This window comes from Phyllobates terribilis, unplaced genomic scaffold (assembly GCF_046119375.1).
Source record: "Phyllobates terribilis strain yellow unplaced genomic scaffold, ASM4611937v1 Scaffold_10__3_contigs__length_209671492, whole genome shotgun sequence".
Taxonomy (NCBI): Eukaryota; Metazoa; Chordata; class Amphibia; order Anura; family Dendrobatidae; genus Phyllobates; species Phyllobates terribilis.
The window spans coordinates 129,074,497-129,088,544 of NW_027362770.1; the positions used below are offsets into that span (position 1 = coordinate 129,074,497).

Sequence of the window (14,048 nt, forward strand, 5' to 3'; positions counted from 1 at the left end):
GGTTGTAGTACCCAATGCCATAGTAGACATGGGTAGCCACTCCATGATAGTGACCAGGGTCTGTAATACTTTGAGCACATCTAAAGTAGACTGAGAGAGGTTAATGGCGTATGCTGGGGGACCACAATCTCATCGCATGGGGTGTGCTCCTGAGCTGAAGGCAGGGGTGACTGTGTGCAGGCAACGCAGAATCCCGTTGGGCCAAATTGTTGCAATTTGTGCTGCCTGCACCCTGTCGCTCCCACCTCCGACTCAGTATGCACAGGTAAAATGTATGAACAGCAGGGGCTGGGGCCTGACATAGTAGAGTAGATGTAGAAGGAAAAAAAGAAGGATGTAGTGACAGGCAGGAAAGGGGTAATGGGTGCCAGGATGATAAGCCCCTTGCCAGGGGCCACTGTGTCAGTTCCCAGGGGCAGGCAGTCTACCAGTATCGGAGTCCTGGTCTGAGGAGTAGAGGAGCACTGGAGGGATGGTCCAGGGCACAGGAGCAATGGAATTTATACTTATGGGATCATGCTGGAGATTGTTGATGTGGCTAGGGGACGCTGCAGAATGAGGAAATGGTGATACCCATGAAGAAGGAGGGCCGGGGATGCTGCAGAGTAGGAGAATAGTTTACGCAAGGGCCTGATTGGCTGAGAGTGGGGTGGCATTGCCCGGCTTGGCCTCAACTTAGCCACTGACAAAATTTGAGCCCTGACCCCAGTTGAGGCATCAGGAGGGCAAGGAGGGACTGGAGAGGCGATGGAGCCAAGAGGGACCCCAAGGTAAAGAGAAAACTGAAAAAGGTAGTGAGAAAAACAACCTCAGAAAGTAAAGGAGCAAGCGCCGTGGAAGATGTGGCCGGGAGCTAGTGCAACGCAGCGGGTTGCAGGGAGAAGATCTACTCGCCTGTCCCTAAAAGGTTTGATCCATCAATGATCCATTAGGAGATGATCTTCGGCTTATTCTTTGCACCATGGAATGTACAACGCTCTGGGAGAGGAGACGGACAAAAGAAGAAGCGCAAGGAATGTCTGCACCAGTACCTGAACGCTGACTTCATTAGGAGAGGACACGGCCTGACCCCTAGCAGACTGTGGTCTCCATCTTTTCAGTTGGGAAAACAGAGGTGCCCACCCCTCTCTGTTACTCTATCTAAGGGAGACAAAAAAGATTAGAAGAAATAAAAAACACCATTGGCAGAAACCGATCTGGAGACTCCAGACCTGTCTGCCTCCTAAGTGACACTTAGAACTAAATAACTTAATTGCCAGTAGGGAGAGGAGGAGATTATTTATTTTCTTAAGGTTGTAATTCTTCATGTCATCCCCCTCCTAGCAGCAGAGTACAATCATGGTTTCCGGTGTCCTCCAGTGAAGCGCCTGAGAAATAATGCTTATTTCTATGTAGCTTTTGATAATAAATTAGTCTTTCTCATCCTGTTCTTCTGTTTTAGGTGAAATAAAACTACCGGCTGATGTGTGCGACATTGTCCTTACCATGGACAGTAAATTCACCTATCTTCTTCCCCGTCGGCAAGGAGACGGCTTGTGTGCCACGGCCCTCGTCAGCTACCTTATTGCTCTGCACAACAGCTTTATATACGCACTGGGAAAATATACCGCCAATGAGCAGAAGTACGGAACGTCTGTATTCTCTGTGGGTGGGTTATGACTGTGAGCGGTGGCCACATATCTCACTTTATAACCATTGTCCTCAGGTATTCCATTAAATCCTCGGATGTAACAAGTCTGCATGTCATCAACTATGAAATGGAGAAGGACTTTGTACCTATAATCCTCTCCAATTGCCATTACACGCTGGAGAGCGGGAAGGAGACCTTGCAAGAATTTGATCTTCCAAAGATCCAGCAGCAAATTGGCAGCAGATTTTTTCAAGGAAAACCTCTGATCACCATGGTTGTAAGTAGCGGGATGATCATGTTTGGGTTTAGCTTCTCACATTTCATTATTTCTAGTTGCTCCATGAAGCTTATTCTAAAATCCTATTCTACTGAATAGAATAAACTTTTTATTCCTCTGTGTAAATATTTCATACGTCTGCACCAAAAAGGAGCACAGCTTCATTTCCTCTATTGCATCCCTCAACTCTGGTTAATTCTTTTACAAAATGTAAAAGTGAGGAAAGTTCCTGGAGGAATTGTCATTGTCTTGTTAATTATACAGGAGCACTTAGCACCTAGGTATACACCCTGGCACTAGGAGACATGACACCAGGTGAAAAAAAAGTGTCAAACCTATACCCAATCTTAGGACATTAGGCAACTCAATCTTAGCTCCATGTCACTAGGAGGCAGACACCCAACTATAAAAAATAACAAACCAGTTAAAAAAAATGTGTCACTAGATCCTAAGTGGTCTATTTTTGCACATATTTTATTCCCAGTGCTCCTCTGAATGTGCAGTTGAATTTTTTTTTTATATAATATATGGATCCAAAGGTAGGGGGTATTTTATTTTGTGCTAATTTTGGAGGGGGCGTGGCTCACAGGATCCTCTGGGGCGTGTCTTTAAGCTCCTCTATTATAGCACTGAGCCACGCCCCCTTGTGGAGACCATGAAAACTAGCACTAACTAAAAAGGCCTATATCTCTGGATTAAAAAAAAAAATGGAATACTCAGGAGCAGCAGAAATAAAATAAGAGCAAAAAAATGGGCATTTTGAAGGTTGTTGGCTACAGCATAAAAAATGGGTCAACCAGGATTTCTCACTATATAGCCACATTATGTCTTACTCAGCTTAAGGCCGGGTAAAATCGTGCGTACAGACCACAATTTTTGGACCAGGTGTGGGATTCTGAACTCAACAGTGTCATGGGCATATATGAGGCTGTTGAGTTGGAGTCGGGCAGACCCATGACTGGTCTGGAAATCGCAGTTCAGACATTGACGGTGAAACTCGGACATATGAAACCAGCCCAATGGTAATTTATTACGAGTGATGCAGCCTTCCCCGCTCATCTACAATTTATAGTTAAATACCAACAAGAAGCAACGTTCTCATATACAGTACTGTGCAAAAGTTTTAGTCAGGTGTGGAAAAAGAGCTGCAAAGTGAGACTGTTTCCAGCAATGGAAATGTTAATAGTTTATTTTTACCAAGTAACAAAAATGCAAAGTGAATGAACAAACGTGAAATCTAAATTAAATCAATATTTGGTGACCAACCTTTTCCTTCAAAACCGCGTCAATTCTTTTAAGTACTTGCACACAGTTTGTGAAAGAACTTGGCAGGGAGGTTGTTCCAAACATCTTGGAGAACTAATCACAAATCTTTTAACCCCTTGTGCTATGTATAGCACAAGTGATCGGAAGATGGCAACTTCAAGGCTCCTAAGGGGACTATTGAAGTCAGTGAAAAGTGTGGAAAAAAAAGTTTTTAACAATTGATCTGATCGGTAAACAGCGTAACAAGTAAAAAATCTAAGACGTAACGTTTCTCCTTGCGGAGAGCGACATGATCAAAACACCAAATAAGAGGTGATCAAAACATTGTATCTACCCTAAAATGGTATCCATAAAAACATCTACTTAAGGTGCAGAAAATAAGCCCTCACACAGCCCTAGATCCCGAAAAATGAAAACGCTACTGGTGTTGGAAAATGGCGACAAAAGCAAACATTTTTTTTTTACAAATTTGGGATTTTTTTTTCACCACTTAAAATAAAAAAACATCTGAACATGGTTGGTATCTGCGTACTCGTAATGATCTGGAAAATCATATTGCCAGGTCAGTTTTAGCATTTATTGAACATGATAAATAAAAAAACAAAAAAAAAATGTGAAATTGCTCTTTTTCTTGCAGTTACACCGTACTTGGAATTTTTTTCATGTTTTTCAGTACACTATATGGTAAAATGAATGGAGTCGTTGAACTCATTCTGCAAAAAATAAGATCTCATACAGCTATGTGGATGGAAAAATAAAAATGTTATAGCTCTTGGAAAAAGGGAAGGAAAAAACCAAAATGAAAAAAAAAAAGGGGGTTAATTGATAAAAATAAACTATTAACACTTCTGTGTTTTGAAAGCATCCACTTGTCAGCTTATTCTTACATTTATAGTGGGAATAACAGGAACAAAACCACACAGAATTGTTTTAAAACAGTCCAGAATTGTTGTTTCATGGGAAATAAAATAATTTAGTAAAACAGACGTGAGGAGAGAAGATAGATTCTCTTTAGCAATACTACAAGGAAAGACTCAGGTTTTACAGGAGTTAAGGCGACCCGTCCCCATCTCGGTGACACCGTTAGGACAAAATTTCACACATTTAAAAAAAAAAAAAAAAAAGGATCCTAGGAACGGCCACTACTGTAGAAAGAAGCGTGAGGATCTTGTGAGCTTGGTTTTAGGGTTTTAGATTTAGATATATGATTTGACAACATGAATCCTTAGGTTTGCTTTATTTTTTTTTTACCATTTATGTATTTTCCTATTTTCGGATATTGTAGGGTCTGCCGACAATTATATCTACCCAAGACCGGAACTATGAAAACCTATTCATGGACGTAAGGAAAAAGCTCGAGCAGGTAGAGTATTGTGCGGATTTTGCAACGAAAAAAGGAATTAACAGTAATGATAAATTCTAATTCATAAATAATTATTTTCAGAGATTATTTCTAACTGAAAATGAATTTGTATGTTCCCGTAGATTTCGTTACCAAACTCCGCAATAGACTTTATAAGCAAAGACCTGAATACCTTCAGCGATGTCTGCGAGGCCATAAACATCGTTGATGTCATGTTGGGATTCCTGTCAATGTCTGGAGGAGATCCAGAAGTTCCCATTACAAAGTACATTGAGGATGTCTTACAAATGAAAGACCAGAGCAGCGCTCATGTCCTGGAGGTCAGTGGTATACACGTGTTATACACAGATATACAGTAACTGCTCTACAAGAAGTGTATCTTCATGTGGTACCGGGATTGTGGCTATGTAATGCAAAAAACATCTTTGCAGTATTCAAGACCTGACAAATTCATAGCCTGCATTACTAAAGAAACACTTCAGTCAAAAAATAAAAAATCCGCCATCCCTTCGGGTCTCCATTTTTTTCACGTCGGAGAGCAGGTGCCCACAACTAAGAGAGCATTTCACTGGTTGATTATCAGGATCGGGCATTCCTAGGATGATAGTTTCCCAATAATCATGCTTTTTAAACACCCAACAAGCGAGAAAAACATTTCTTTGTCAGGTGAAATGTTGTTTTTTTTAAACTTGCTAAAAGCCATCATTCTCGGAAGCTCATCACGGGCCGTGTGCTGCTGAGAATAGTGGAGGAATATGTGCACAAAACGCTCAATTACTGATCACTCTGTGCATGGGAAGTGCCGTCAGCCTGTCTAAACAGATTGTCAAACAACCTCTGATCGGCTTCCATGTCGCCTAATGTAACCGCAGCCTTAGACTAAGGCAGAGGAAAATGTAAGACTAGTATTTATAGCAGTACCTTGTAGGCAGCATTGATATTTACATTGTAAAGGGATGATTCTGATGTAGACGACACAAGACTGCCGAGCCCAGTGATTGGTGGCAGTGTGGCCATAGCTTTCTGCCCCTGCTATGTGGGACCATACCCTCTTCTAAGAGCAGGATTCAGCTAGGACCTAGTAGGGAACAACAGGGATCTGTATTATAGCACCAGTAAGGTAAAAGTATCTGTGGGGGCTTACAGAGATCTATGACTTTAGCCAAATACTGAATATTTCTTTCTTTGCCTGGAGTGACTCTAATGTAACAGGTGGAGGCATTCTTAAAATAAAGTACATATAGTTTAATGTGAATGCAAAAAATAAAAATAAATACATTTTTGCACATAATCTTCTGCATTGTTTGCAGGCATTGAAACGCTGCTACCTGAAGAACACCATCGCACTCTGGCAATTACTCACCGCCTTGAAGTCTGCTCACCTTCTACGCCTTAAAAGAGTAAGATGTAACTTTATGTTAAGATTAGAGATGAACGAACCCGAACTTAGTGTCCGTGTCTAATCGCCAAACACGGATGTGAGGCCCCGTGGGCATAATACTACTCAGAGGTGTACACAGGGTGAGGGTAAAACAGTGTGGCAATATTTTATTGACCCACCAAACAGACAATAAACATATAGAACAGTCCCAGCAAATATCCAAGATGGTGCAAAATTACACAGTCTCACCCTTCCGCTGGCCCGTCGGGAATAGATCAGCTGCGACTTTGGGACTTCCAGGGCCAACTACCTCAACCAGTGGCACCTCGCTTTGGGTGGACACCCACAGAGAGGAGGTAGTGGCAAGCTTAGGAGCTGACAGTCCATTGAGGTACAAGGCCAGGAGACCCGAGGGTCCCACCCTGGCTTCTCCGAACAACTCCATGGGTTCCAGATGACCTCATTGTCCCAACCTGGCTTTCGCCGAGTGTCTTCATGGATTCCAGGTGACCAGATGGTCCCAATCTGGCAACCCCAAACATATCCATGGGGCCAGGTGACCTCATTGTCCCAACCTGGTTCGCCCAAATTCATCCATGGGTTCTCTGATGGTCAATGGAGCAGATCTGTATCCTTCCAGCTAGGGCCGTGTACCCTTAGGCTGGAATTTTGTAGAATCCAAATCTGTGTGTCTCTGGATGGAGCCATACTACCAATCTGCTAGCAGCACTATAGAAATCCCTTTTTATATATATCCATCTGTGGCTCAGGTCATCATTCACAGGTCAGGGGGAAAGGTGCTGGGCTCAGGTCTCATTGTTTGAGCATTTAATCAATTTTCTTAGTTTGTATCCCCCTGCTCTTTAAATCAACAGCTAGCTGGCTTAGTACAATATGTAATTAGCATATTTATAAACATCATTGTTCCCCAATACTGAGTCGCTGCCCTCCATACAATAAATTGCAGTAAATATCAACTCAAATGTTAACATTCAGGTTTATACAAATACTAGTCTGTCCTTCTTGACCCACCAAAGAAAAACACATAAATTCTAAAGTCAACACAAACACAATAGTGTATTTCTCTTGGTCTAACAAATCTAGCGATCTGGCTAATTAAGATTAGAAGCTGTGTTGTCACAATTTCAGAAGTCCGTTGCAATGTTTGGAGTTTCGGGGGAAGTCTGTAAGGAGAGAGAGAATATTTTCCAGATCAACAGTTTGGGTCCCCATTGTTTTCAAGTTTGGGTAAAGTTCTGGTGTCCGAACCAAATTTTGGAATAAAGTTTAGGTCTGGTACCAGAACCTGGACTTCCACAGGTCCGCTCATCCTTAGTTAAGATTTGATCTTCAGTGCTTCTTAAATGGGTTGTCCGGGACTAACAACTGACATTTGTTAGGTCATCAGTTTCACATTAATGGGGATCCAGCATCCAGCACCCCCACCCACCAGCCATTATCTGCTCAGGCAGTGGCCATATGTAAACTACACTGAGACAGAATTGTGCGGCTCCATATATTGTATAGTGGCCGCTCCCGGGGTATTACACCTTATATTCTATCCACTGGGAGATAAGATGCAGTACCTGTGAGTGGCCACTAAACAATGTATGGAGCCGCGCTGTTCCACTCTGTACACTGTTTACATCTGGTCGCTGACGGAGCATATAGGTTGGGGGGTTGATTGTCGGACTCCCCCCACTCACCCCCCCTAGTCTGATATTGATGACCTATACTAAAGACAACACTTTAAATAAATGAAGGAGACTAAATAATCTCTAATATTGTGCTTTTTCAGGATCCTTTTGCTGATGTAGACAAAGTGTATAAAACAAAATTGGACCAAGAAGGGCGGCAACAACTCAATGTATTCCTGGAGCAAAATGGAACAAATGTCTTTTTGCTTGAACTGCATGAGATGATCACTATAAAACTAAAGAAGACAAACAGCGCTGATGATTTTAAATCCACCTGGGAGTAAGTGACATTACAGTGTTCCTTAAAGGGGATCTTCACTTGCAAATGAATTCAAATAGATCTGCACCGATCTTCCGCTATCAGCCTCACTTTTGAGTTTGGCACCCATTCCTTGACAAAAGGAAGGGTTTATTTTCTGTCATCCCCACTGCATAGACAGAGAAGGGGGCTGGCTTAGCTGATGAAATGAGCAGTCCGCCAGCCCCTTTCATAGTTTAAGGCTAGGGCCACATGGTGACGTGTCACACAACACAAACAACTGTGCAACTTACTGTCTCGCGACCAGCGACAGAAAATACAACACATTTGGAAACATATACAACTCTGTATCTCAGTCGCAATGCAACGCCATAGGAAATGATCACATCCAATGTTGCAATGTGTCACTGCTAAACACGTCGCTGTGTAGCCCCAGCCTGCAAGAGAAATCTAGAATTCCTAATTCCTTCCTCTTATGTAATTGTGTATCTGCAGGACACATTTTAAATGTGACATACAATGCCCAAACACATTAAATGAAAGTCGGCCCATTATTGTATCTGTATGTCAGCAGCTCAACAAATCTTTGATAGAAGGATTAGACATTTTTGCTATTAACATGTTTAGTTAATTGATCACTGCATGAGTTAGGTACATTTACAGAAGCCGAACACTGATTGTAAGGAACCTGCGATCCTCAACAATAAACGTTGATCTGCAGTCATTCCATAGTCTGATTAGACGGGCGACTGATCGGTGTGTGCATAGACTGTCACAGTTCTCGGCAGCATGATGTGATGCCGGAAAGATGATTTTTAAGCTGCTTTGTCCGATAAACAAGCGTTTTGCTCGTTCTTCAAGTGGTTGGCTGCCTGTTAACACTGGCCGATGATCAGGAAATTAGTGTTTCTAGGATGGCTCGCTCCCGATCAGTAAGCGTGTGCAGCGGGAGGTTTCCCATATTTTGCGGACACTGAATGAATTACAATGATGAAATCGAAACGGCCTATTATATGTCACCAGTTTAATTATTTCCTACAAGAGGCTCTAAATCTTTAGCTTTTTGAGCAGGAAGCATCAGGGAAGTCCAGTGACTGTATTAGTTTTCCTTTATCACATAGACCTACCTGCAACTTTTTTTAAGAATGCACCTGTAGTAACCCGTTGCCCCTTATGTTTCATCAGTTGTGTAAACTGTGACATTTTTGTTTGCAGCCTCAGAGATGTACTCGGACCTCTTCTTGATGCCAAAAATGCCTCTTTCCCTGAATTGGAAGAAGACTTTCCAGAGCAGATTGCACTTGCCCATTGCATCGACGCTTGGAAGATCGCTGCCGCTAAGAAGTGGGATCGTCTGTAAAGTCCTAATAACTGCGGCGACGTCTCCAGCTTCCCTGGATTAAGAGACTTTACACTAATGCTGCTTACTCAGGATGTTTTTTTTACTTTTTTATAACGATGAAAATTGTTAGAAAACTTATAAAAATCAGGACCAACCTTATATAGGGATATTATTACACACAGGGATTTACGATAAAGTGTACAATCATTATGCAACAGATTTTCTAATTCACCATGAATACCATAGATCATGTATATCAGTTATCAGAACATGTCATACATGGGGAAAAAAACCATTTCATAGCATAAATCTACATAAATTAACTTGTCAAGTACTAAGTTTGTAGAGAGAAGACCATGTCATATAACACACAGACCATGTCATACAACATATAGACCATCAGACCTTGCAATATACCGATCATGTCATACAGATCAGACCATCTCTTACCACCAGACGAAGACTCAAGCCATAATTCAAGCACAGTGAGAACTGCCACATAAAACAAAACATAAGGTGCTGGACACATTTTTGTTTTTTTCCGGTCTGAGAACTATAACTCTGCCAATCAGGTAACTGTATCTAAAATAATCAGTCTTCTGAACAGCCGTCTACTCTTGAGCTTTACTGATCTTTCTTGTGTCTATTTGCTTAGCCTGTATAGATATTGACAGGTCACCATTACTAAAAGTACTGATACAAACATTTTTTTAAACAGAAAGTTTACATGCACAGTTTATTTAGGATTTAACCATATATTGTAGGTTTACCTCTGCCACGAGATTGTTTTGGCCTGTAAAAAGCAACTACCTCAGTAAGAGGTCTGCCAACAGTACTAAACTGTGAATAATTAACAAAACACCTGCTAAAGTTCTAGTACTTCATTATTTTTTTTTTTATGTGCCAATTACAACTTGCTTCCATTAAAAATATCCCAAAAATTGGTTTGTGGTATTTGTTTTGTCACGTAGAGCATTTTTTAGATTATTTCTTAATAATGATAACGATGGGTACATTTGCAGAGACTCTAGAAATCCACCATCTGACGGTAAAGCCACAACTGGCATAGAATCTGCCATGCAACATAATATCTAATACCGTACCAGCGCAGTAAATTGGGCGCAAACCAGTTACTGTCTGATCATGTGGTTGTCTGTGACAAGCAGCAAAAATGCATGTAATTTTACTGTGGATTGCTGTGGTTTTGCATTGCAGCTTTCATCCGCACAGTTTGACAGGTGAAGCGCACTGCTTCAGTGTAACTAACATGTCCAAGTTGCATGGTCACAAACCACAAGTCAAAACCAAAAATAATTTTTTTCTTTTTTCCCTCAAAAATGTTGATTTAGCCCCAAATATTTCATTTTCACAAAGGTAACAGGAGAAAATGAACTATACAATTTGTTGGACCATGTCTCCTGAGCACGTCGATGCACCATATGTGGTGGAAAACTACTGTTTGGGCACACGGCAGGGTTCGGAAGGGAAAGAGCGTCATTTGACTTTTGGAGCACAAAATTGGCTGGAATAGATAGCGGACTCCATGTCATGTTTGGAGACTTTCTTCTATGCCTAAACAGTGGAAACCCCCCACAAGTGACCCCATTTTGAAACTACACCCCTCAGGGAACTTATCTAGATGTGTGGTGAGCACCTTGAATCCACAAGTGCTTCACAGAATTTCATAACATTGAACCGTGAAAATGAAAAAATACATTTTTTACGCAAAAATGTTGGTTTTGCCCCAAATTTTTCTTTTTCACAAGGATAACAGTAGAAAATTAACTGCAAAATTTGTTTTTGAGGTAGGCAGCGCCATATTATAGTGCAGATTTTACTGTTAAGGTTTGCGGGTACCATGACCCACTGTGAGAGACCTTGAGCTGCCAGAACAGCAGAACCCCCCATAAGTGACTCCATTTTACAAACTACACCTCTGAATGAATTTGTCTAAGGGTGCAGTGATGATATTGACACCACGTTTATGTCTCAGAATTTTGTACCATTGGGCAGTGTAGAAAAAATAATTACTTTTTAACAACAAAAATTTAGTTTTTCACACGGGAAAATGGGTAAAAAAAAACACCAAAATTTGTCACACAATTTCTGCTGAAGGTGGAAATACCCTATATGTGGATGTACAGTACTGCTTAGCCACACGGCGAAACCCGGGAGGGACGGAGTGCTATTTGACTCTTAGAGAATTAATTATTGTACAATAGTTTGTGGTCTCCATATACAGAAGCCCCTAAGTGCCAAAATAGCAGAATACCCACTTCAATTGACCCCATTATGGAGATTACATCCTTCTAGGAATTTATCTACACGTGTTGTGAAGATTTTGACTCCATGGGTGTTTTCCAGAAACACACAGAAGGGAGGGGGGCATTTGAATTTGAGAGAGCAGGATTCCCTGAATTTCTTTTGGGAAGAGAGGAGCCGTAGATCTTTTCCAAAGTCTCTTTGTGCTATCAATAATGTGGAAACCCGCTATATTTCCATTGACAGATGATGGACCTTAGTGGGGGAATTTTTTGTGGATTGAGTTGAAGCTTTTATTCGAAACATTTTACATTACATTTGGGATCGCATTTATCCTGTGCTCTACACTGAGAACTTACGATGATGTGATTCAGATGAAACATCCGAGGGATCCATTCACTCTAATGAGGCAGTGGAGTTATTCTGGCCTCTGTTTAGCGATGTCCATCTTTTCAGAAGTGCACAAAACTGTGGTGGAATGCACAATTGTGCACACTTAAAAAAGATAGACACCGCCGGATCACAGGCCAGACGGCGTCCACAGTGACTCAACCTTCCTCATTATAGGGAATCTTCCGCCAGGGGTTTTGTCTGAATCACACATTTCAGAGATTTACACGGAAACCCCCGTGTATGCTCTCAGCGCAGAGTGCAGGATAAATGTGTGCCGAGCCTTACTGCGATCTTTGGGATGCAAAATGAACAACTTGGTTTTATTTTTTATGCTGTTCCTTGTGCGTTATAAGTGATTAGACGACTTTATTCTTCGGGTCGGTGCAATTACAGCAATACCAGATTTATATCAGGTTTTTATGTTTGGCTGCTGTCACACTAAAAGACGCTTTTTTTTGGAAAATAACGTTTTTGCGTCACCATATTTTGAGAGCTATAATTTTTCCATACTTTGGCTGACAGTCATGTGTGGGCTTGTTTTTTGCGGAACAAGTTGACGTTTTTATTGGTACCTGTAACGGGTCTGGGAGGTGGAACTATACAAGGGGGTGGTCCTTGTAAGGAAGCGGGTGGCTCCCAGGGAAGACGGGCAGGAAGTCACGGCAAGTGACAGGGACAGTCTCTGGGTAGAAGGGCAGGTAGTCACGGCAAGTGACAGGGACAGTCTCTGGGTAGAAGGACAGCAGGCAGGTGGCTGGTGAGTGCTCCCAGGTGAGCGGGCGAGAGTCTCTGAACGGGCAGGTGGTCACGGCAAGTGACGGCAGAGCCTCCAGGTAGGCTAGCAGACAGGTAGCAGGTGGACGCTCCCAGGTGAGCGGGCAAGAGTCTCTGGACGGGCAGGTGGTCACGGCAAGTGACTGCAGAGCCTCCAGGTAGGCTAGCAGACATAGCAGGTGGACGCTCCCAGGTGAGCGGGCAAGAGTCTCTGGACGGGCAGGTGGTCACGGCAAGTGACGGCAGAGCCTCCAGGTAGGCTAGCAGGCAGGTAGCAGGTGAGCGCTCCCAGGTGAGCGGGCAGGCTGGTCCATAGACAGACTGACAGGTGTCGGAAGGCAGACCGTCGGACCGCAGGCTTGAAAGCAGGTAAGCGGATATCAGGCAGGTATCAAGCAGGAATCTGGCAGGTAACAGGCAAGTGACTGGCAGATAACTGGTAGCGGAACCTGAGGACTGAAGCAGAGTGAAGGCTTTGCAACAGCATTGCTCGGGCACCTCCATTTTGGAGGAGGTGCCTTATATATGGTGAAGTCCTCCGGCCATTGGCCGGGGACTCCTTAGGACGACGCGCGCGGCCCCTTTAAGAGAGGGGGAGCGCGCGCGCCCTAAGCACCGTGGCCGGGAAGCAGCGCGCGCTGCCAGCAGAGCGGGAGGAAGACGCCGGGCACGGAGCGGAGGGGTGAGGGGAACAGCGTCCCTGCCTAGCAGGAGGCAGGGACGCCGACGCTACAGTAACTCCCCCTTTAGGCCCCCCCTTTTTTAGGCCAGACAGAAATTTATCAAGGATGAGAGGGGCATGGATGTTCTCCCGGGGCTCCCACGTTCTCTCCTCAGGACCAAACCCCTTCCAATCTACCAGAAAAAAGGTCTTTCCTCTTACCCTTTTGGTGGCCAGAATGTTCTCTACCTCAAACTCGTTCTCAGCGGAAACCGGAGCAGGGGGCGTACCTGTAGACTTGGAAAAAGAGTTAAGTACCACGGGTTTGAGGAGAGATACATGGAAGGAGTTAGGGATCCGTAAGTTGGCCGGGAGTTTCAATTTATAGGCCACCGGATTGATTTGTTTGATAACTTCCAGTGGGCCGATGAACCGAGGCCCTAACTTGTAGGAGGGAATCTTGAGCCGGACATACTTGGACGAGAGCCAGACTTTATCTCCAGGACGGAATTGTGGAGGATCCAGGCGTTTTTTGTCAGTGTGTTTTTTCATCCGCTCGGACGACTGAAGGAGTGCGGATCGGGTACTCTCCCAAATGGAGGAGAATTCGCTAATGAGAGATTCCGCAGCCGGATTGTCCACCGAGGTGGAGACGGGAAATGGGATCCGAGGATGCTGACCGAAGACTACAAAAAAAGGGGATTTGGAGGAAGATTTGCTCTCGTGATTATTGTAAGAGAATT

At 43.2% G+C, this 14,048-nt stretch overlaps 1 protein-coding gene across 3 annotated transcripts in view; it reads left to right on the forward strand.

Annotated features, from left to right (window-relative positions):
• The window catches only part of RNF213 (ring finger protein 213), a 271,043-nt gene extending 260,887 nt beyond the window's left edge, over nucleotides 1-10,156 (forward strand). For all 3 annotated transcript variants that reach the window (XM_073649777.1, XM_073649776.1, XM_073649778.1), the window contains exons 61-67: nucleotides 1,442-1,622; nucleotides 1,706-1,907; nucleotides 4,459-4,536; nucleotides 4,659-4,856; nucleotides 5,847-5,936; nucleotides 7,716-7,894; nucleotides 9,089-10,156. In XM_073649777.1, coding sequence (XP_073505878.1) covers nucleotides 1,442-1,622; nucleotides 1,706-1,907; nucleotides 4,459-4,536; nucleotides 4,659-4,856; nucleotides 5,847-5,936; nucleotides 7,716-7,894; nucleotides 9,089-9,233 — 1,073 coding nt within the window. In that variant the 3' untranslated portion in view covers nucleotides 9,234-10,156. The remainder of the gene's footprint in view (nucleotides 1-1,441; nucleotides 1,623-1,705; nucleotides 1,908-4,458; nucleotides 4,537-4,658; nucleotides 4,857-5,846; nucleotides 5,937-7,715; nucleotides 7,895-9,088) is intronic.
• The last annotated feature ends 3,892 nt before the right edge of the window (nucleotides 10,157-14,048 follow it).